Here is a 24407-nt window from a genome sequence, read left to right as displayed (position 1 = left end):
AACACATCCTCTTTTCTCAGATGTTCAGGCTTGCTGAACTCATTTTACAACATTAGTCCTCTCCCACCCAGTGGCCAGGCTACACAGTGCAGTCTACAGCTCTGATGTAACAGAAAATAGATCCTGTGAAAGAATCACACATCTTTTTGCACTAGAGGTTGGTTTCTCGTTATTATTACCTCTATTACTACCTACAGAAAAACCCTGTAATGGAAATGCCACCTCAAATAATCTCAAATTTGAGAGGTAGAAAAATTCAGTACACTGAAAACACTGAAGTTATGTACCTCTGAAAAACCTGAGGAAAGAATCTCTGTAAATCATGGGACTAAAAGGCAACTGATGTTAATAACAAACATATATACTCTAGCTCTAGTTTTGTTTGATAATCTTGTGATAAGCAATCTCCACTGTGGAAATGCACAGGCAAAATGCATAAAGAAAGTCAGAAACATAAAACATGAGTTTCCTGAAGGAAACATCTCCCCCCATAGATGAAACCAGCTTTGCTAATACCAATCCCAGGCTGATCCCCAGGGTTACATCATATAGACAAACTCATGGTTCTGGACCATGAAGAAAAAACCACAGCCCTAACACCATATGGGCTGCCACTGTCCTGCTGCCTTCTCCTGTGCTCACTCACATGGTCTACGCCACATCCACCCACGTGCCTCTGCCACAGTCATCCAACTCGTGAGGAAACACTCAGCGCATGAATTCAGCAGAAAGTAAACTCATCAAAGAGGGATCCAAAAGGCTTAAAAAACCCAAACCCACAAACACCAGAACTAGTGCAAAGCTGTGCAAGAAAAGGGATGGACAACAAAATGCCCACAAGCAGCCTGGGCTGGTGTAGCACCTTGCTGCTGTCTCACTCAGCACAGGCACACCACCACCTGGCAACAAGGGCTCCTCAGGTGTCAGCCAGCAGGATGCCATTAACTGTCCCTCAATCAAGACTGATTTAGCCTTGCAAACTGGAATAACGTGAGCATTCCAGGGCAACACTACAGTCACTTGTCTAGAAGTGAGGCATAAAGCTGATGCACAGTATCATAAAAAAGAACATTCAGTCAAGAACACATTTATTTGGGTTTTTCCTCCTCCATTAGGTTTCAGGTAAAATGTTGCAGGTTCCCCAAACAAGTTACACACTTGAACTCATGCTGGACCTGAACTACAGAAGCAATCCAAGCACAGAAGTATCCTACCCTAGAAAAACCAGAAAACTGTCACAAGCTGTACATTTCCATTTGGTAAAGCATTCTCAACCAGTGGAAAACAAGAAAACACAGGGCTGTCCACTCTGTAGAGCTAGATCATTCCTACTCAGCCTTCCTGGGGATTCTCCATCTACTGCAAATCTGTGTGATTTTCAGTATATATGGCTTGAAGAAACTCCAGAGCATTATCAGCAGCCAATTTAGAAGAGACAAAAAAGAGATTTCTAAATTCCAAATCCTGCTACTGGATTACCATGTGTTCACAAACACACGATACATCTTAAAAATCCATCCTCCAATTCACCTTCATTAAACAATAGTAACAAAAAGAAATCTTGTAATCTTTCCTTTTCTGTTTAATACCTTATCCCTCACATTCAGATAAAACTCAAAACCTCAAGAAAAGTATACTGTTATTTACTGCCATCTTTGTAACCCAACATCTTACAAGTCTCAGGCAAAAAGGAAAAGAGATTATTTATGCCAGTAACTCAGAGCTGAGACACATACACTGCAGGACAGGCAGCCTGAAGACACCCGAATCTTTTGATGCTGACTTCATTAAGCCCTTTTTAAGATGCCTCAATACAACATCTTAACCTGATGGTAGCAGAGTAAAGCTTTTTCCCCATCTTTTTTTTTTTGTTTGTGTTTTGAAACAAAGGCCAGTTCAACACATTATCCACAAATATACATTCAGATCAGTATCTCTGCTTTTATTTTCCCTGAGGAGGAAATAAAGCATTCAATGAATCCACTGACTGCATAAAGATTCTGTCATGAGAGACCAATGATCTTTATCTTCTCATTCACATTAATCCTAGACGACAAAATGCACTTTATTGGATGTCAGCACTCTTCAATACTCAGTCAATTTGCTGCAATCTGCACAACGTCTATTATCTCAGTACTTAGCACTTTGCACAAATACTTTAGTCCATATGATTAGTACCTGGCTCCTGTCAGTTCTCTTATTCTCTACTCACCTTAAGAACTCTACAGAAGGATGTCTTTGATTTTGAAACACCTCACACATACCCCTACAGAAACATCCAAAGAGGTAAGGCTTGCCTTATATTTATTGTGATAGACCCTTGTACCTGCAGTTCAGTGTGACCAGTTAACTAGTAAATGTTTGATTCCACTGAGACGGAGAAACAAAGGTACTTTTAATGTTTTTTAAGGTCTTCCTATGGAAGCTCCAGTTACTGCTTCAAATACATTATGGAAATTCAATAGCCAGGGCAGATATCTCAAAGTGTGAGTTGCATACCTTCTAGCTTTTAAAAGCAGCTATTATCCTTCAGTGACCAGACTCAGCTCAACCTCCCGACACAAAACCAGCCTATGTCAGTATTTAAGATACCAGCTTTAATTAGAATTTCTTCTGAATTGGAAGGCTCAACCTACAAGGTATTTGTGTACAATCAAAATATCCAGGACAGGTTTCCCAAATAGCAAAGAAACTGCAGGATGTTATGAACAGGACAGAAACCATCCTTTCCAGAATGTTAACAGTGATCCCAATCACAACTGACATTGTTTGCTCATTTTATTCCCTGTCAAAGCGACACTGGGCTTGGCTCATGCCTTTTTCAAGTGTTAAAAAAATCCTAATAAGCAAGTATAATAATATCAGAGAAGAAAAAATACATTACATTGTCTGGGAACAAGGACATAATTTCTAAAGCAACTAAAATGTTGGTAAGGCTTAGTTAATGCCACTCCTACTCAGAAGACTAATCCCATTGAAAAGTACTTTGCCTCCCTGTGTGTCAAGATGACGTGGGAAACCTTTACTCTCTACTATAGAGCAGCAAAATTAATCTCTTGCATCAACAATAACTATAAGAGTAGCCCAAAGGAAATCAGTAAGGGAAACTCCACTGTGTACACAAATGAGCAGTTCCATTCAGGCCCTGGACAATGGGTACAATCCACTGGCCCCAAGGACAGCAGGAACAGGTTCTGAACCAACATTGCAGAAAAGCACATACACAGGGTTTCACTGTGGTTCCCTCCATCTGTTCATCCACAAAAGATGTGAGAGCAGACTACTTCCAGGAGAAGCAACAGAAAATCAGACAACCAAGTACAACTAGTACATGGTCTTTTACTTTCAGGTATCCACTACTTATTGATTTCCTTCTGAAGGAAGGAAAATACCTTTCAAAAAGTTGTGAAATGGGAATGTTGTGACAAGAGAGAAGCAAGAGAGTCAAAGAGTTAGAGAGCATGCAGCCATATGGCTCGAGCCTGGATATGGGAAGATGTAAGAAAACAGCTGTGATCCTGAACCCTTGCAGACCAAATAATTTACTACCTCAATACACGACTGCTACAGACAAGCTGCAGTTCAAGTCTGGACAATCCTATCAAATACAAAGATTTCATGCTAGAAGTAGTTTACACTGAAAAATCACATTAAAAACAAAATTTGCCTAGAACTGAAGTATTTCAATGCTTCCAGACAGATCTAGAAGAATAAAAACAAGAAATAATGCTACAAAAATGGTAAGACTGATCTGTAAATGCTTTGCTGGCTATTTGTTAAACACAGGAAATCAATTCTAAGGTTATAAACAAACCTACTACCTCATATACCTGCCATACTAACAACTTAAAAGTGGCAGTTAACACTTTCCTATTAATTACAGGAGCCAATACATTATTCCCCCTTAAAAAGTTACTACATTTAAATGCACACAATGTAGATTCAGCAGTATCTAATTCAGTAACACAGCCATGTTCCTCAGAAATACTTCACCCTAACTTAAGAAAGGTGCACTCTTCTTAAATACTGCATGAAGCAGTAATTAATTCTAGGCAAACAGGAACCCTGCTATACAGTCAAATTAGGACAAGGTATCACCAACATCTGGTTTTAAGGCAGCTTTTGGTATCAGAACAGTATTTCAATCTCAGATGCACATAACACAATAAGATATGTCAGGAATGGCACCACTGACATCCATCATACAGTCTCACATCACACCCTTTCACTCAGACTTGCTGCTCCTTCCCTCCCCTCCCCATCTCCCTTTACAAAGAAGGGTTCTAGTACTTGTAAAGCCTCATTTTTGAGTGTTGGGCAGAAATCCATAAAACTTTTGGTAGAAAGTAATAGATAAGAACTAACTTGAGTAGCATGGGATGATAAAGCACCCCCAAGACAGAAATGGTTGCACTTGATGATAGAGAATCTGTACTCTTTGAAGATGGTGGAAAGAAGCGTGCGATGGTGCCCAGACCACACTAGTGTTCAATGGGAGGGAAAAGTTTCCCAGGGACATCCTAGCACACCAATGTGATCAGACTTCTGGGGAAAGTTTCAGAGGCTTCTACACATCTGCTGAGACCCTCTTCCTGAATCTCATTGGTATTTTATCAAGAAATCTTCAAAGGTGCTGTAAGACCTTTCAGTGCCACACTGTGGTACTACAAATAATTCAGCAGTGTCTATCACTACCACCTTTCTACCATCAGATATCCCATGAAACTCAAATATACATCCTTCCAAAAAGTTTCATGATCTGCAGACTTTCTGGCTCTGAATGCAGGGGTTTTTTTTTGTTAATTTGATGTTGAAAAAAACATTATGTCCAGGGTATGGTGCAAAATGCTTGTCTTGGTACAGGGGATTCCATTCAGTGTACATTTACATGATACCAAGTTGATATCAACTACTGAAATCTAAAATTTCAATGCTAACTATTAAAAAAAAAATCCCAGTATGAAGAAGTGCTCAATCTTCTGCCACATTTTCTATCATGAAAATTGCAACTCAATACATTTCTACAAGATTTTACAAGAACACTCTTTCCCACTTGAGAGACATACAAGACATATGCTAAATTAACAATAAACTTAATAGCAAACCAACTTAAGAGCTTAATTCTAAAAATAACCAAGCAAATGGATTAATTCCAAGAAGTTAAAGACATAACTTCTCTTATAAAGTAAACCGACGAAACCCATTTGCTTGGTATCTGTAAGAATAAAGAAATGAACTTTTCCAAACTAAAATCTCTTTAGTCACCTGTTACTAAACTCCCTCTCCACTGTACATCTGAAATGAATGTATACACCATCATCTTTTCCATGGTTTCTGTCCAGCTACTCACTTACCTTACGTAAGCCTCAGAAGGCCACTGCCTCACAGGATGGGAAACCGCGCACGCACAGGACAGCAATCCTGCACATTCGCGGGGCATGGCGGCCCTCCTGGAAGTGTTGAATTTAATGTGTATGCGGAGAACCAGACTCCCATACACACCCAGCAAACCAGTGCACAGCAGCAGTTAGACACAAGACAAAATGAGTGACTCAGTAGCATGACATAACTAGTTTGGGCAAAAAAAGGCATAAAGTAGCTCCCTGGTTTGTGCGAAACAAAGGACACACACATTGAAGTTTATTTTGATGTCTTTCAGACTAGGAAATCATCTTCCACAGTAAAATACTTTTTAAAAAATGATCTCAGATTGCACCATTTAGGATCAGAACAGTCGGAAAAAAAATAAAGAAGGGATGGACAACTCAGTAGGCAGTGCAGGAGAACCAGAACAGCACCAAGCATTACAAATGTATTTTATTCTGGGTAAGCAGCAAAAAATGCTTCTTTGAACCACAGTGATGTTCCCATTACTAAGCAGTAATTTCTCACAGAAACATTTGAGGCACTTAAGCAACAAGCCCTCCAGAAGGCTAGCAAATATTATTTTATGAAATAACAGGCAAGAGTATGATCATATCTATACTACAGAGGCTCACGATCACAATTGCACAAGTTAGGTTAAAGGGCACAATCCCCAACCAACAGAGCTGTGCTGGCATGAGCACTGCATACTGGTGTAACTACACCTGTCAAACTGTACTTTTACCCATCTGAGTCATTTATTTGCCTGGTGGGGCAGCAGGCGTGCACCAACCTGCTGCTGCAGGAGACTGCATGTGTAAGAAAGCTCTATCAACACACTACTACAAGCCTTTCCAAGTAGGGAAGTAGTTTATCTTAGGAGGGAACAAGACTCTTAAAGTTCACTCCAGTTCCCTGAAGGAAAAAAGTTACATTAGCAAGCAGATTCTAAGATACTTGTGGACACACTAGAGCTTTTGCCAGCACTGCTCTGTCTGTCAACTCCTGAGGAAAGAGCTAACAGAACTTCAGGAAAAGGCTTAGCAGAAGACACTTACTACCATGCACATCCTCCAACCTGCAAGCCTCTAATTGTGTTTGATAAACAACATTCCTAGTCAGTTTAGTGTGAGGAAACATTCATTTTAAGAGGAAAAGTTTTCTATATATCCCATTGGTATATCCTATTCCTGAATTTCCTGAGTGCTTAAAGGACTAAGCAGATACACTCTACTGGCTTACTGACATTTGGCTTTTCTACTACTCCTGTAATACCTTCTCAAGCTGTTACTCACATTCTTCTGAGTAAGCTAATCCCATCATCTGCCCTAACAATGAAAATTTACCCAAAGATAACAAAATAAAATGCAACTTTTTGGTCGGGTTTACTTCTGCTCCCAGGCTCTGAGCAGTACAAGTGAAAATGAGATAGCAATGATTCTTAATGATTTGCTCATTAAGAAAAGTTGTGAACAGAATCACAAACAGTGGTGATGATCTTCATAGAAGGGAAAAAGAAAAAAGAACAAAGGGGAAAAAAAAGGCACTTTTCTGTGATCATAATCATGTCTGTAAATGTCTAAAGGCTCCAGTACAAGTTAGTCTTACAAGCCACAGTCCTAAGTTTAGGCAACAGAAACTGCAATTACAAACCTGACTGTTATTGGGTATTAACATACAATATGTTTAGCATTCCTTTGCCAGCATCTTGAATGAAATTGTTTTACAAATATATACTACTTATTTGACTAATGTTCCATTTCTGCTACTGAACTTGATCTCTTCAGCAGCATTGAAAAATAAATTTAACAACTGTACAGGAAACAATTCCTCTGCTAAAGTACCTAAGAAATTACTTCTTTCCTATTATGGCTGTTAACTGAACAGCAAGAGTTACTAGTGCCAAGTCTGAGAACCTTACAGTTTAACTCTTCAACATCCTACAGTTTATTTGTAAATATCCAAGATTACAATGCAACAACTACCAAATCTAATCCTGAATACTTACTTAAAAACCCCTATTCTCAGTTTTACATGAACTAGTAAAGCTGTAGTGGCTTTTTGTCAAGGTGACATTACAACAGTACATTAATTAGTTACACATCTTAAACTATTACATGTAAGTTTAATTATAATAGAAATGTTAGTTTTGCAGCTGTATCCTCTAGCATGTCTAGTTACTGCTGTCAGCCGAACTGGCTAATAGCAGTACGACCCTGAAAGCGCTGACAGTTGACAGAAGATTCTCCTCCTGAGGAGAGAGGCTTGACAGCACACAAAAAGCAACCAGATCTTGTGTAAAATAGATAAATGTCAGGTTTGGGGTTTTTTTCCCTTAAATCCTGCCTTATTGGCTGCAGCACTGCAAGAGACAGTCCTGGAAGTGCACCAGCGAATACTAGTGCAGACAGACACTACTGCTTCTGTCAACTAAAAACCATTTCATCTCACTCTTGTTGAGTAGAGTCCTTTCTTCCATTTTATCAGTTAAATTTTAGACTAACCCCTATAATCCTAGTCCTTTCTCTCCCCATTTAATGTTTCTATCTGAAGTTACAGGCTGTACAGAATTGAAATCCCATAGTTGCAAGTTACAGCTCCAAAGACATTTTAATCAGAAGAAAAAATAACATAATCCTCTGACATAAAATCTTAGCAACACATCCTTCTGATGAGTCCACTAGACATTGAAAAAATATTTGTTCAATTTTATTTACTATCCTGGACTCATACAATACTATTAGCATTGCTTGGGTGAGTTTCAGGTTTGTTGGGTTTTTTTAAACTTGAAAGACAACTCTTAGTTATATGAAAAGCAGCCTCTGAAGCACTGTGTGAATTGCAGATATTATATCTAAACAGTTTTTAAGTCTATAAATATTTTGTAGTGTACATACATTTGCAGCAGAACAAAAATGTCATCTGTGTATCTACAGAAAACAACTAAAACATCCCTTACAAACAAAAAAGAGCTCAAAGCAAACAATGCAAACACTGTAAAAAGAAAACCTCGTTATTTAAATGCTTCTCTTGAAATCAACAATTATTTGATTTGCAAATCGCTGGAGTCATGAGGGTATCAAAGAAGGCTGGAGGCTAACACAAGCCTTTATCCTTCCACCAAAGTGTATTAAAAAACCTTTATGTGCAATATATTTCTGGAATCATCTTGGAAAAAAAAATGGAGGCCTAACTGAGCAGCTATTTTGAGCTTACTTCTATATTTGTTCCTATAGAAGGTTCCAAATGTCAAAGAACTATAACAAGAGATGGCATATATAAAAGTGGAGCACAGCCCAAAATACCTACTACAATTAACACAGTATATGCTACCTCTGGAGAGTAACGACACATGATCATTTTTCATTGATCAGCAGTTAAATTGCTTCAACAGCTAGTAAATTTTGTTTGTAGATGCAGCAGCAAGACAAACTCAACCAATAAGCAAACCATGAAAATGTTATTGTAAAATAAAGGAAAATACAGTTGAGTATCTGCTGCCAAAGAGCTGACAAACAAGACTGTAATGACCAAGTATTCCAAAAAGCTATTTCTGCAAAAAAAATCTAAAGATATTATCCAGGAAAAAACGTGAAGTTAGCCATGAAAATTAGGAATGCTATATACGTCCTGTTAAGTTAAGGAAAAGGAATTGGCATTTCTATTCTCCCTGAAATTCCTAGAAGGAAAACATGAAAGCCCAGGCAAGAAAATCAGTATGATACATTGTTTGGAATTAGGGAACATACAAACAGCAGGGAGAATGTAACACATACGCTTTGTTACACGTTTGAGAAATGGCTAAAATGGTAAGATTTTCTTAACGCACCACTGAGACATGGCAATCACTTGGAGGTATAAACTGAAAACGACTGAACTGTATGGAACAAAATTTAATCACCATCAAAGAATGGCTCTTGCAAGCCAAATCTGCAGCTTCAAACTACCATCACCTCCAAGAGAGAGTATCGAAGTACGTTAGAGCAAGGGATGGGAGCACAGCTCTTGTCAGCGATTTTACTGAATGTTTAAGGCCACACAACAATTAATACTGTCTAAAAACGGAACCCTTCCCCCTTTTGCCCTGCCAGAAAGTCAAAAGAGCACGATAACGTTCAACTTTTCTTGTTTAATTCACCAATAAGGAGATGGCCTCAACCGCTCGGAGAAAATAAACGTCACGCCAAGGCAGGTAAGGTTCAGCGTCCCCCGCCAAGGCCCAGCCCCTCTCCCCTCCCCGCCTCGGAAGGAGTTTTCCGCCGGCTTCCTGGTGCCCCAGCGCCGAAGAGCACGGCTCCGGGCGCTCCCGCCGCCCCACCACCCGTCAGGGCCGCGGCAGTGAACCCCAACCTCGGCTACCGAGGCAAGGGAACGAGAAAGGTTAAAGTCGATCATGACGTCACGTAGAAGCTTGCCGGCGTCAGCTTGGTAATGACGTCGATCGCCTCAGAGCATAACCGTCCTCTCTCCTCTCCCCCCAACATGGAGGAGCCCGCCTTCTAGCCCGCTCCGCCCGGGGAGGGCGTCCGCTGCGCTCCGGCCCAACCACGTTATGAGCTTATGGGGCGGCGGCTTTTAGCTTCCTCCGGGGCCCCCGCATTGAGTCGCCGACCTCCTCTGGAACCAGGCCAGGCCTCCGGCGTGTCATAGCCCCGCAGCCGCACCGACGATCCCCTGAAAACAGGCGGCCCCGCGCCCCCCCGGGGTCCCTCCGGCCTCCCTGACCCTCACCACCCGCCCGCCTCCATTTTCTAGTCGAGCCCAAAGGCCTGAGGACGCTCCCGCCCCTTTTCCGCGTCCCCTCCGCCGAGGCGGCGGCCCCGCTCCCTTTCTCCCCCGTCCCGGTGCTCCTCCGGCTGCCTCCCTCACTCACCGCGGGGAGGGGTTTGGGGGTAAATCTCGCCGCTACCGCGGAGGGTCTCAGCCGAGACGAGCCGCCATTTCCTCCTCGCAGCCGCTCCAGAGCGCTGGGCGGGAACGCTCCTCCCCCGCTACCATAGAGACCGAGATGGCGGCCAACGGCAGCCCTGAGCGTTTCGCTTTGCGCACGGCTCTCGGCGGACTTGGGCTGGCGTTGGCTCCGCCTCCCGGGCAGGCGGCGAGAGCTCCCTCACGGGCCGGCGCTGGGCGGGAAGGGCTGAGGCGGGTTTTGGGCCCTATCCGCAGCCATGGCTGCTCCGCCCTGGCTCTCGCCTCCCCCCATCCTGCGGCCACTGAGGACCGCCTCAGGCGCTTCAGGCCTTCCTCTGCAGAACTATTCAGTGGAATGAACAATGCCTGCTGCCCCTTATCCAAAACACGGAGTGATCTTACCTCACAGCAGTTTTATTCGTTACCCGTGAGGTTGCCAGCACCAAAGCAAATCTGCACGGAAGCGATGCTAAATAGAGCTTTGCTTACTGTGCTCTCACAGGCCAAGTATGGCTTTGTCACAGTAACATGGCAGAGGATTTCACCTGCTGCTTGCAGACCCAACTCACATCAGCTATAGTCCCCACCTGTTCTTATTCCAGTGGGGTTGAGGTTTGCTTTTTCCACTTCATCTCTCAGAAAAATCAAGCAGCCCTTGCTGCAGTAAGTGCTTTCATCTGGGCCCAGGTTATGGAGTACTGTGAAGGGAAAGCGTTTGCTGGATCAGCTCATCCCAGTAAAAATGGGCTACTAAAAGAACCTCACCACTGCTATTTACCTGTTTTGTTCCAACTATCAACATTTGGGATGTTAGCAAAAAGGATGTAGCAAAAAGAAACACCTACATATCACAAACACTGAGAGGTCCCAAGGTTTACAGCAGGAGCCATGAGGCCACGCAAATACTCCTGACCCGGACACCTGAAGAGCCTTTCAGGCAGTTGGAGGTGTGAGGTTTGGCTCTTTGATTGACCCAATCCTGCACATTTTCCCTTGTGTGTTGATAACATTGATTTCAGTTGCCTTCCAGACAGGTATAGTGTTTACTAAGATAGATTAAGGAATGAAAACATGAGAGAACAAACACATGCTTAGCATTAATTCTCTAGAATTACAGGATTCTGTGGAGCAATTTGATGACATCTTTAGAAATCTCCAGTCTACACATGAGACTTCTGGTGCTAAAAGCTTAGAACTGTTAGAAAAGCTATTAGCTTTTTGCCTGATAGCACAGTCAGATTCTTTCTCCACCTGTAAAACTGGGCAGTATTAATACTTACTTCACACAGGAACAGCAAGAGGTTACAAAAACCCAACAGATTCCTGTACAAAAGTACAAGACACCGTGATTAAAGGCAAGCAGAAGGTCAATTTTTGTTGTGCAGCTACAGAGCTAAAATAGATGAAAAGCATGTGGAGGGAAATACACCTTATGATTTGGTAGATTAAGCTGCACTGTGATTTATGCCCTGGGAAAAGCTAATAATATGTGATTAATGGACAAATTTAGCATCTAGGGAGTGCTCAAACCCAGAAATTACACACCAAGGGAGAGGCAACAATCAAAACAAGGGATTGCAGACCGACATGAGCTGGGGATGCCTGCAAGAGGGGATCTAGCAGAGGAGCAGGTATTCAGTTCCTCATACGCATTTGCTAAGAGGCTTTACCCCATCTTAACCTAATCCTGATTCACTTGGCACAGGGAACAACATCTAAAGCACATTAAGCTTTGAACACACAAAACCCCTACACCTTTGTGTTAAAGCCCAAGTCAGAGTACCTACATTTACTGACTGAACACAGCTTCACTTAAATGGTGCCATCAGTAACTCGGTTCCCCTCGTAATTATTTTCATGTTGAAGCCTAATTTCCCTTAATTTAGGAAATCTACCCCTGAGTTACTGGTCTGGATCCTCATTGTCTTGGCAGCAACAAGCAGAAGGAGTTTTTCTGGTGATCTGTATGATAAGAGTTTTGTTTCTGTTTAAAACCTCTCGTGTGACCCATAAAACTGTTTGTGACAAGCACTAAGGCATCACCTTCGTGTGGCACGGAGATGGCCTCCTCAGATCTGGGGTGTCACTTCTGTTCCCTCACCCACCTTCACCAAGAGAACCTTTTCCAGTGTTAAATGAAATACTTGACCTTCACCCCTTGTCTCAGTTCTTCCTCAGTGGATGTTCTGATGAGCCAATTTCAACAGCCAGGTGAAAACTAGAGACACAATTAGCCCATGAAAATAGTAGGGATGAAAGTAAATGAGCAACTTCTATCCCCTCCTCCATCTTTGGCACCTCTGTTTATTTGTTTGGGTTTTTAACAGATAATTAGTCATTTTTAAGTCAGAAGGGACTAATTTCTGTTAGCTGTGCTCCAGCTTTACCTTTTTTTTGGTGGAAAAAGGCTTCTGTCCTCAGAGTTCAGCACATCACTCAAACTAAATGTCAGATTTCAAGGCAGGGTATCTTCTGGGTCCTTGGTTCTCCAAGGTTCCTGATACTTTTTGATAAAGACTAGATGAACATAGAGAAATACTTTACTTAGGGTTAGTTGGTCACATAGATAAAGCAACTTTCTTTCCTCCAACTCCCATTCTAGATGAACTCTGCTTCCTCCCCAATATATGCCCTTTTCTTTTTGCATGGACTTGGGGCCAATTCTCCGGGAATTAGTGACTGTTCAACTCCAAATATCAGCCAACACCTCTCTTTGACATTAGTATTGATCAAATCCTGACTCATATAAAAAAATACCAACTCTTAAAAGTATTTAAAGAAAAAAACCCCTAACCTACTATTTAGGACAAGCAAAGCCACAATTCAGAGCTGCTTTTAGCCCTTTTCCCCCCTTTAGCTCAGGGATTAGAAAAGGGTAAAGAGACACTTCTGTTACAACTGGTTGAACATCCCAACCTGTGAAAAACCAGATGTCAGCACCACACAATCAAGTGTGCTGCCAAACTGCAGCTCACCCATTTTTACCTTACTTAGTCAATATATTATTCCACTCTATTAGAAAGCAATTACACTGGTTACCTGTAAACAGCAGCTGTGCTATGAATTACACTCTGTTGCCTCCTCTCTGCTTGAGGTATGTTTCCCTCTGTAGAGATCAGGAAACTCCTCCTGGAGAGGAGCATCTTCCTCCTCTCTCTCCTCCTTTATGGAAGTCCCCTGGGAAACTCCGCCTTTGAGGGAGGAGCTGACAAGAACCAGACAGCATGGTTAGAGAGATTTACAAGCCCAACTGGTTTTGAAGTAAAGTTTGAACACTGATTTTTCACAGTGAGTCAAATTTATTGAGATTAGTTTTTAGATTAAAGCCCGAGGAAGTGTTCTCTCCAATTAACAGGAACACTCACCACGCTGTAACTTTGTCATGTAGCTGACAACTTCATGGCATGTGTTACTAAATATTTGAAGTTCTTTGCCCAAAATTCTGCACTGATTGTAAACCCAGGGCTTTGTTTGGAGAAATAGGTTAAAAAAATACATTATTTATTATGTGGTAATTTTCTCATTTTCAACGTAGGGACCATTGTAACCAAAGTCAGTTTTGCAACTTTATTGCACAGTTACAAAACTAGGAGTGACAAATGCTTAATTGTATCCGTACTCCCAATCTGGAAGTGACCTTACATTTTTTCTGAGGGGTATCATTTGCAGCACAGAGGGTGGGCTGTCTGGAGCCCGCTCTCAAAAATACAAATGAAGGTGAGTTCTTGGCTGTTCTGCAGTGTGCTTTGACTCACAGACACCACACTGCTCTAGCTGTCTGGAATTTTATCAACTCTCCTCAGCTGCCCATGCACCTTCTGAGAGAGATCATGAATCAGAGCCCTTGGCCATGACAGGTCACAGTTACTAGCAGTGAACTGGTGGAACTGTACATTAACACACCAGGCTGTGACCTGCACCAGAGCCATCTCCCTTTCCTTTTTCCTGGCAGGCCCAACTCTGCGGGCAGCAGAAGGCCAGCCCTTGCCAAGCCATGCTCTGAGCAAGGCAGCTGCAGCGGCCCCCACCACGTCAGTGCCAGCCTCCCACAGCGCGGCCTGCGCACACCCCACCGGCGCAGGGACCCGACCAGCCCGTCAGTCAATTTCTGCGTGGGTTGTTACTGCCAGGATTGGTGTCCCTCTCCCAGGGAGGTTCCTGCTGTCGCCTCAGACGTTATTAAAGCGTCAGGGAGGGATAGGAGCCACAGCGCAGCTGCGGCCGCCGCTGGCAGAGGGGATCGGACGGATTGGGGTGGGGGGGGAGAAGCATGGCAGGGCCAGCACAGGCCGTGTCCGAGCCGAGGCAGGGAAGGAAGGAGACGCGGCCTCGCTGACTCCAGGGACCCTCATCCCGTGAGGCCGCGGCTGCCTGAGGCGGCACAGCGGCCATCTTGCAGCCGCGCTGGCCCCGCGCCGCGGCCGCCCCCGCTCTCTGCTGCCATGGCGGGGCCGCGCCTGCTCTCGCTGCTTCTGAGGCGCCGCCATCAACAGCCGCCTCCGTGCTGCCGCCTCCCCGCCGGCGGCGGCGCGTCCCCGCACAGCCGAGCACCCACTCCGTCCCGCCGCCCGACTCTATGGTTGCGTTTTCTCGCCCCTCTCCGCGCGCTGATTGGCCGAGAGGACGGTTCTCGCGAGATCCGCGCGCAGCGGCCTGGCGGAGGCGGCGGACGGGGCCGCGTTCGTGCGTCGGAGCCGGCGGAGCCGCGCGCTCGGTAAGATGGCGCCGCCGGGCCCGCGCCTTCCCTCGGCGGGTGGGGACTGGCAGGGCCGCGCCGCCGCCTCGGTGGGTCAGTCGGCTGCCGGCCACCTCAGGCTTCGGAGAGACGCTGGGCCTATGGCGAGCGGGGCCGAGCGCTTCGATCGCCCGTTCCCGGAGAGGGCCAGGTTGAGGGCAGAGGCTCGGCGGGCCGGCGGCGGCGGGGAAAGGCCGGGGTCAGGACGGGATCAGGACGGGGTCGGGACGGGGTCTCCCGGCGGGCAGGGGCCGCGCGGGGCTTGGGCCGCCGCAGCCCGTTGCGGCGGGAGCCCCGTTCCCCGCCGCGTGGTTGGGAGCGGTGCGAACGCGGGGCCGGGGACCGATTGGCGCCTCGGCCGGCCCGGGGCCGGCCCGGCCTCCCGCTGCCCAACTTTCCGGGATGCGCTGTAGCTTTTGCGGTAGTTTGGAGAAAGAACGAAAGACCTGTTGGCAGCGGGCTGGCGATGGAGGCGCGCCGGCGCTCGTGTTTGTGTGCGAAGGGTGGCCGTGCCTGTTGCTGTTGTTGTTGCCGCCGCCTCTCCTCCCCTTTTCGCTGCCCCCGTGATCGTGACTGAAGGTAGAAGTGATGAAATGCCGGCTTCAGCAAAGCGCTTTGCTTACGAATCTGAAAAGCAGCGTTGTCGAAAGAGATACTAGAAGGTAACATCTTAAAGCATTGATAGCAGTACTTCTGGGGCCAGCGAAGCTAAGTTAGCCTAAGGCTTTGAGTTGTACTTTGGATAGTCCACAGTTTTGTGGCTGTACGATATGTGGAGCTGTGTCTTCTTAAGTTTTGGTGAAATACTGTTCACACAGGCTTTGCTTTAAACGGCTGTTTTGGTTTTCCTGGCTTGCTGTGAAACTCTTCGACTCGTTTCACACTGATGCTGTGTGCATCCTGTACTAACAAGATTCAGTTGGAGTGGGTTTAAGAGCAAGTACAAGAAGATGGAATTTTTTATTCTGGTGATTGGTGGAAGACACTTTAGAGGCTGAAAGCACAGGACAGAGAATAATAGAAAACTGGTTTGAGATAGAGTTTCTTTTGGACTATTAATTTAAAAATTGTCTTGAAAAAGATAGAAAGGTGCTAGTAACAGAGTGCTTGCACACGTCAAACTTGAATCATGTTAAATGAGGTGCTTTTCTTCTCTTGTAGTAAAAGTTCAGGATGAGTTATGCAGAAAAACCTGATGAAATCACGAAAGATGAATGGATGGAAAAACTTAATAACTTGCATATCCAGAGAGCAGACATGAACCGCCTTATCATGAACTACCTTGTGACAGGTAAAAGTGAGCGGTAGTGCTCGGAGGCTCTGAAATGCACATCACTCATTTTATCACAACAGTTTTGGCTAGAATGTGCTACTGAATGGAGTGAAGTTAAAGGCTTGGAGGCCTGGGTGATTGCTGTTGGCTTCTCTTAACAACAGACAACTCTTGTGTTCTAAGTGGAAACTGAGATTCAGAGCTGAGCAGTTATCAGGCAATAGAGGTGACATTTATTAACCTTAACTCTTCTGCTAAAAGGTAGAGGAAATCAAGTGTTATCTGGAATGGTGTAAGCAAAAGTCACCCACTTCTGTACAATGTCCTTTTTTTGTGCCATTAAAACAGTTCAAAATACATTGCAGTTGTTTGGTGGCATTTTGGAAACTGTACAAGACGACTATCAGAAGCAAGTTTTAGCTGGCTAGAAAGAGAAACTCTAAAAGGGAACTGTTGTCAAAATAACTTGAGACTGAAGCTATGAAGCCCTTCAGCATGTAGCCTAACTTATGAACACTCAGAAAGCTTTGGGAATCGTCCCTGGCAATTACAGTGCATACCATCACAGTAAGCTATGCCAGGGCGGAGGTGTCTGCATCTGATCTACACCCCTGTTTATGTTGATGTGTAGGACAAAGGACATTCTGGGACAGAGGAAGAGCATCTTAGTGGTGTAAATGATTTTTATGTGTGTGAATATATAACTTAAAATAGCTGTTACAACTTCAAACCCCACCAAAACGTTTGTACAGGAAAGCAAAATTCATTTTCTGTTTCTTCTCAGTAAGACCAGTAGGTCTTTGAAAGTTTTGGGGCTGGAGAGAGAAGCCAAACAAGTCAAATATTGAATATGTGATTTTGAAAGTGCCATTTTGGAGTAGGAACACTGGTCTGTTAAGTACAAATTGAGGTTTCAGGTTAAGAGATGTTGGAGTACAAGTTGCACGTGTCCTTAGAGAGTGAGGACACTTAATACTGAATTAAGCATGCAATATTAGATGCTGTTGGAGGTCACTTCCAACCCTTAAGATTCTGTGATTCTGTGAAATGCCTATTTAAAGAAACACCTATTTAAAGAAACAAGGTTTTCCTCATAAGCTCAAAAATGATGTTTAATTTGATTAAATGCACAAGCACAACTCAAATCTTCTCATTTTAGCCAATGGGATGTTTAAAAAATTGTTTAATAAAACATATTTATCAGTAAAATGTTTCTGTTTCAGAGGGCTTTAAAGAAGCAGCAGAGAAATTTCGAATGGAGTCTGGAATTGAACCCAGTGTCGATTTAGAGACTCTTGATGAAAGAATAAAAATCCGAGAGATGATATTGAAAGGACAGATTCAAGAAGCCATTGCGTTAATAAACAGCCTCCATCCAGAGTTGCTAGATACAAACAGATATCTTTACTTTCATTTGCAGGTAAGGACAGGTGGCAAACTCTTTCTTTGTTTTAGAGGCTGCTGAGAGAATGGAAAAAAGTAATGCAGAGTGTTTCGGGAGGTTTGTGACCAAATGTGGTTGCGATTTCAAATGTCTGTTCTTGGCATCCTTTTGTAACAATGGGAAATGTTGTGGCATAGTGCAGGAACCATCATATACATTGAAGCGTGAAATGCAACATACAAAACTTGTAACAGCAGCAGTGGTCTGTGACTTGCCAACTTTCAGCTACTGTTAGTCTGAATTTGTATTAGTTCCCTTAGTAACCCATCTTTGCCAGATGTGTTGCTCAGAAGCATCAGGTTACCTTTTTTGGTAGGTTTTGTAGACAAGTCTGTTGTACCTTGTCTCATTTGTTGAGAAGAATTGACCTAAAACTGTCAAATGATGGGTTAGTGTTTGTCTCAAAGTCCACACAAATGTCTGAAGATTCCAGTCTTGAAATACTGAAGACCCATGAATTTGCTTGGCTAATGTTACCGTGTCTTTCATATGTAGCAGCAACATTTGATCGAACTCATTCGGCAGCGTGAGACAGAAGCAGCTCTGGAATTTGCTCAGACCCAATTAGCAGAACAAGGGGAGGAGAGCAGGGAATGCCTGACAGAAATGGAGCGCACGCTGGCTCTGCTTGCCTTTGATAATCCCGAGGAGTCACCATTTGGAGACTTGCTCAACATGATGCAGCGACAGAAGGTATCCCTTCCTCCAAAGGGAATTCGTGTCTTTTGTTCGTGGGTGCTGACAATAATGTCCAAATGTTTTTGAAATGTTTGGAAAAAAAAGAATTGTGGTGTTAAGCAAAAGAACAGAAATGTTCCTTTCCCTTGTTTTCTCCAGGCTTGTAGTTTGGGGAGCTTTATCCTGCTGGTGGTGTGAAGAATTAGCACACTAGGTGTGATCTTTTCAGTGACTGTGTGACATTAGCAGTGTCAATCATACAAAAAACTATTACTGAACTGCAGTGTTTCCTTTCCAGGTATGGAGTGAGGTTAATCAAGCTGTTCTAGACTATGAAAATCGTGAATCAACACCCAAGTTGGCAAAATTACTGAAACTACTACTGTGGGCTCAGAATGAGCTGGACCAGAAGAAAGTGAAATATCCCAAAATGACAGACCTCAGCAAGGGGACGATCGAAGAACCCAAGTAAAATGTGTGCAGATGGACATCAAACAACCTTAGTACTGCACAGTACACGTTTATATCAGTCTGTGACTGAAATATTTTTACTACAGTACAGCACTCAATTCAGATTTTTCAATGAACATCTAATGTGAAGGGAGAAAAGTCCCTTTTAAATGCTGCAAAAACTGCATTGAAAGGCGCTGTATCTCTTGGAAAGTCTGACTTAGGCTATGCACTATAATACATTTTTAAAAGAAAACCAATTAAACAGGACAGGAAAAGAGAAAAAATAGCATTTTTAAAAGTACAGAACTCAAGCTTTCTAATTTGGCTACTGATGCCTAGTTTAGTGGCCGTGAGTTAATACGGAGTTATATGGGCAACTATTCAGTTAAGTTTAACTGTTTCCTGTTTGAAATGTGTATATAGAGCAGTGAATATTTTCTACCTTTTAAGTTATAGCCAGATATACATTCCCCTTAAAAGTAACTGGTCAAGTTTTCATCTATAAACTTTGCAGTAAGGTCAACCTTTTAGGAAATAGTGTACAAACTTGTAAATCATAATTTAAGGACTTTTTTGGGGGGTTTATTTTCCTGGTTTCTGACTTTTTTGGTGCTTTATATGGTGAGAGCTATGTTCATAATGGATCAGTGACCCATCTTTTCAGGAGGAGTAGTATTGGCAATCGTTTTGTTAATTGTCACAAATGACCAAAATGACCCCCAAGAGGCATTTCGAGGGGTTTTGTTTCACTTCCTCTGTATTGAATTTGCAGCTGCAGACACTGCAGTGATCCCAGCAGGCTGCTAAAGCTTTGAAGGCTGCTGGATGTTTATAAGCTGAAAGACACGGTTGTGTTGGGAAGTTAAGTGAAGGGGAGAGACGCTCGTTGAAGCCTCTGATGCATCGTCTTGTGCACGATCTGTCTTCGCATCTGCTGGGTAACAGTTGTAGTTTTAGAGCTGCTTGGGCTGTTTTCATGCCTTGAGCTGAGCAGAGCAGGGCTGTCCAAAACCAGATGTTTCCATTTTCTCAATTCTTCCATACCTTTCTGAAGAGATGCAGTTCATCTTCACCTGTATTTGTTTACTGACTGTCCTCACTCCAGTTAGGATTATAGTTCTAATGTTTTACACGTCAAGTCCAGACTTTCAAGTCAACAAATTGTAATCTTCTGGGTATGGGATGTTCTGGTTGACTCAGTTTTTGCAGCACTGGACACTGGTGTGTATCCAGTGGGAGTAAGCACTACTCTTGCCAAATTGACCTCTAGATTTTTAGGTCTGTATATCAAGTTATTACAGATTTACCGAGTAGGGATCGAGCTGATGGGTGAAGTAGCTTTAACATCATGAAACACTGGCAGCAGTCACACCAGCCCCATACTGTACATAATCTAGTCTTGTAGATATTACCCTGTAGAATGAAACTTAGTTTTCACTTAATTTTACTGGAATACTTAACGCATTAAACTGTATAAAGCTTTGCAGATACACCTGACTTACAGAAATTAACAAAACCTGTTACTGATTGCATTACTGTGAACACTGTTTACTTGTGTAGCTATTTTTTGTGGGGGGAAGAACCATTGTTTGTGAAGCAGCTATTAGAGATTCAGAGCACCAAGGTTAAGCTAGATGATGGATATAACAAAATTATCTGTTCCCATTTATTACTGATCGTTCTGTTCTCTACTCTGAGGTCTTTGTGGTATGGAGGTCTTAGAGTTTCTACATAACAAGCTGTCAGTAGCCCCCTCAACTACAGCAAAACTCTGGCTTTCCTTCAGCCAGGCTGGGTTATTCTCACACCAAACTGAACAGTTGTGGGATTCTGGGTTTGGGTTTTCTATTCTATTTCCCCCCCTGCCCCCCTCCCCCCCCACACCTTTTTGCAGTCGGTTGTTGTCTGAAAACCATGTATAACTTTTAGTTTGTGAGAAACTGTATGGTTAATGTAACTCTGTTCAATAACAACCTGCAGAAACGAAACTGGAATAGCTTTTAATTTCTTCCCAGGTAACTCATCAGCTTTTCCTCTGTTCTGACACTTTGTGTCGTTAAATCTCATCTAAAGCTTCTCCCAGATGGAGTGGAAAGTTGTGTGTTTTTTGTGGCATGACTGGCATTCTTCTCCATGAGAAATGCAGTGTTACAGTCCTGGTTGAGAAGTTCACTGTACTTCTAGAACGCTACATATTAATTTCATGTGGTATTTGGGCAGAGATTGAGTATAGATTACTTGAATTTTCACTAGCCTGGTTTATTGTTGGGTATTTCTTTTTTTGCTCCCCATTAAAAAAGAAACATGTTTTTTAAGGGATTTAATATGGAATTAGTATAGAACTATTTCACTTTGTTTTTATGAACATGCCACATTGATAAGCAGCTTTAATCTGTAAAGTTTTTGGTAACTGCAAGAAAATATTCGAAAGCTATGCATTTTAGAGAAAGCATAAAGGTAGTGATATTGGTACTTCTAAGGATCTTTATATTAGTGTATATAAAATAGTTTGCATATACAAATATAATATATAATCTGTTTGAAATATTCTTGAATGGTAGGGGCTGTGAAACATATTATAATTTATGGAGATATTGTACACAGTAAACAGACGTCTCAGTACACGAATGAACTTTTGTCATATGCATGAGAAGTGTCTTATTTGGTGACTACTAATGAATGGGATTTTGTTAACCCATTTTTGTTAGATAACCACTTTAACAAATACTATTAAATGCCACTTTGATCGGTTTGCTTTAGTGTAAAAAGACCTAATTTTTGTTCCACTTCATTTAAGATGGTGTGAGAAGAACTTTTATAAGGTGATTTGTTCCAAACTCAATGGTGGCAAGCAAATGTGGTGATTAAAGGTGGTAACACTGCACTCCTTCCTCCCCCAGCCTTTCCTTTGTTGAAAGCAAGTAAGATTTTTTTAATCTTCCATTATTGCTGTGGACACAAAGAAGTTGGGTTGTACACTGTCCTGCCTGCAGAAAGGCTGTGTGTCGAGTGTGTTCTGATTAGGCTACAAATCTCTATTCCCCAAAACCTGTCACCTCCCTAATAACTGTCGTCTTTGCTGTTGCAGTGGTTCTTTTCTACCTGTCACATCTGAACTGTGGTTGCTTCTGTTGTGCAACGGAGTCGTTTGTGGAGGGTGGGGGAGAGTGGAGATGAAATACTGGTGGCACTTTTCAGAAACACTTACTGAACTGTTTTAATTTTAGATAGCTGGAAAAAACAGAGGCTGCTGCCACAGAAACTAACAGCAGAGTTGTAAGTAAGGCATTTCCTCTCAAGACTTTTGAAGAGGCAAACATACACAGCTTGAAACCAGGTGAAGTACCTCTCTCTGTATAAGATTATTTCATTGAAACACTTTCAGCTCCTTCTACCCACATTAAAAGCAGAATTGAGATGGATATGGAGAACACTTATGTAGCATTTAAGATACATGAAATTACCTGGAAAGAATTCTATCTCCACTCCTTGTACATATAGGAGAAGCCATTACATTATTCTGGGATGATTGTATTGGTTTTGTTTTGTATAATTTATGCTTTGTATGCTTGAGTATAAGCTTAAAAGCATTACTTAAAAAGATCCTGGACTAGTAGATGGGTGTTGCTGGACTTATTTCAAACCACTTCCTGTCCAAGTTCCTTACAAAGCTTATTAAATTGAGTTGGAGTGTGATCCCTCTGTGTCTTATCGTCACAGGTAATGGGACCTCCTGCTGTCAGCAGCTGAAAGCATCCTTGAGATCCTTACCTCACTGCAAACATAAGGACAGGGAGTCATATTTTGTCCCTGCTTGTCAGGTGGTTTACTTGATGGGCTCAGCTGAGCAGAGACAAACCACAGAGCTTATGAGTAGCACCCTCAAAAGGATTGGTGCTTCTCCATGGACACTTTGGGCTGCTACCAGCTGGTTTTATTCCTTTGTTTTCCCTTCCTGACTTTGTATGATTTAATTAAGAACCAGATTGGCCAAACCCCTGGTTGGAAGCATCTTGATGCATTCAGGACCTCAGAACCAGAAAGCCCTGTGTGTTCCTTGTCATGCTCTTCATGTTCAGGGGAGAATTCCAACAATATACTACTCCCTTAGTCCATTTCAAAGCAGACTTGCTTTGTCAGCTTCTCTGATCATTTGGTTATTTTTCAGCATGTTGCTGTCTGCAGCAGTTTTGTGAAGTTACATTATATACCACTAGAAACCACATGCATTTGTTTTCAGACTGGAGCAGTTGCACTGAGTCTGCTCTGGGTTAGCAGGGAGCCTTCAAGCTGCAGTTGGATTGTCCTTTCAGGAGACAACAATTGTCCTTTCTGGAATGTGTGAACCTGTTCCTCCTTCTACAGCCCTCCAAGATTTGTTCTTGGTCTATGCTTCAACTTCACAGCATCTGCAAATAATGCAACCATTGTGTGGATGAACTTCAGTGATAGTAAATGTCAGCTCAATATTAACCCAATAATCTTTGCTTCAGTCTTCTGATAGTAGTCAAAGTAAACTTAACTGAAGAGACAACACAGAGCAGGGTAAGGGGGGAAACTGAAGAGCACAACAAAGAAAGGAAACTTTGTGCCATGTGCTCGAGTTCCAAATGGAATGGGAGTTTTAATGTCACAAACCACTGTTGCAGTGTGTGCTGGAGGTGCTCTCATCCTGAGCATAGTGTGAACTCACACGTGGGTCTGAGTTAGTCAGGGTTCTGTGTCTGTGGTTACTGTACCATGCCCAAAACCTCTGCAGTACGTGTCTGAGATTATTACATGTGTTTCACTTCTGTAATTGCATCAGCACTCCTCTCCCCTCCTGTCTAACATTAACTTGGCTCCAACCGTACACATGATTCAGGAAAACATTGAACAATGGCTTTGATTTTTGGCTCTCTTTCACCGTGGCTGGGCTCCCTCTTCTGGAACCAGGCACAGTAGCAGAGTGAATAAAAACACTATAGTTCCCAGTTTCCTGTCCAAATGGAGGGAGGAAAGCTGACAGCTGGAGGAAGGCTGAGCCCTGTGCTGACTACACGTGGTTCTTGGTTTCCACTTGTAGCAAGGCTTGTTCTGTTTGTCTCCTCTGTTGGTAGCAGGTCTGGGTGACAGTGCCTCAGACCTTTGGTGGGACATCTCTTTTTCCTCTGAGGAAGAAATGCTGAAGTAAAAGACAAAATATGATTCTGTGGCTTTACTTCTTGATGACCTCCTACTTCTGGAGTTGTCTATGGTGCGAGAGGAATGTTTTGCTCTTTCGCTCTCCAAGGTTCTGTTGAATAACAGTGTTACCTCTCCTGCTGGAAGTAGAGAACTGCTCTTCAGACACCTGCAAAATGTTCCTGTTAGGAGAAGGGATGAGTTAACATGAGTCTGCTAGAGGCATCATTCCCAGGCTGCTGACTGCAGGAGTAACAGATGAGAGGTATCTGTCCTGCACCTGCACCCTGGACTTTTGGTGCAGCCCAGAAGCTCCAGTACCTTCCCCAAGGGCCCTGTTGACCTTGGTCAGGCTGGACAGAAGCTCCTTAGTCCTTTGCTGACCT

General features: G+C 43.1%; 2 protein-coding genes across 3 annotated transcripts in view; one reads left to right on the top strand and one right to left on the bottom strand.

The window, feature by feature from the left end:
- The window catches only part of DIDO1 (death inducer-obliterator 1), a 48282-nt gene extending 37942 nt beyond the window's left edge, over positions 1-10340 (bottom strand). Inside the window, exon 1 of the mRNA XM_062009487.1 lies at positions 10238-10340. The gene's annotated coding sequence lies outside the window, so the exon portion shown is untranslated. The remainder of the gene's footprint in view (positions 1-10237) is intronic.
- Positions 10341-14760: 4420 nt separating this feature from the next.
- On the top strand, positions 14761-22474 carry GID8 (GID complex subunit 8 homolog). 2 transcript variants are annotated; one of them, XM_062009179.1, is made up of 5 exons: positions 14761-14989; positions 16172-16301; positions 17507-17703; positions 18223-18420; positions 18704-22474. In XM_062009179.1, the coding sequence occupies exons 2-5, from the start codon at positions 16184-16186 to the stop codon at positions 18875-18877; spliced, it is 687 nt and encodes a 228-aa protein (XP_061865163.1). In that variant the 5' UTR covers positions 14761-14989; positions 16172-16183; the 3' UTR covers positions 18878-22474. The 2 variants fall into 2 exon arrangements, with proteins under 2 accessions (XP_061865163.1, XP_061865164.1); XM_062009180.1 differs by lacking the exon at positions 14761-14989 and adding an exon at positions 15032-15672.
- The last annotated feature ends 1933 nt before the right edge of the window (positions 22475-24407 follow it).

This window comes from Colius striatus, chromosome 16 (assembly GCF_028858725.1).
Source record: "Colius striatus isolate bColStr4 chromosome 16, bColStr4.1.hap1, whole genome shotgun sequence".
NCBI lineage: Eukaryota > Metazoa > Chordata > Aves > Coliiformes > Coliidae > Colius > Colius striatus.
The sequence above is the reverse complement of the archived record's forward strand: the minus strand, read 5'-3'. Positions and strand labels throughout refer to the sequence as shown.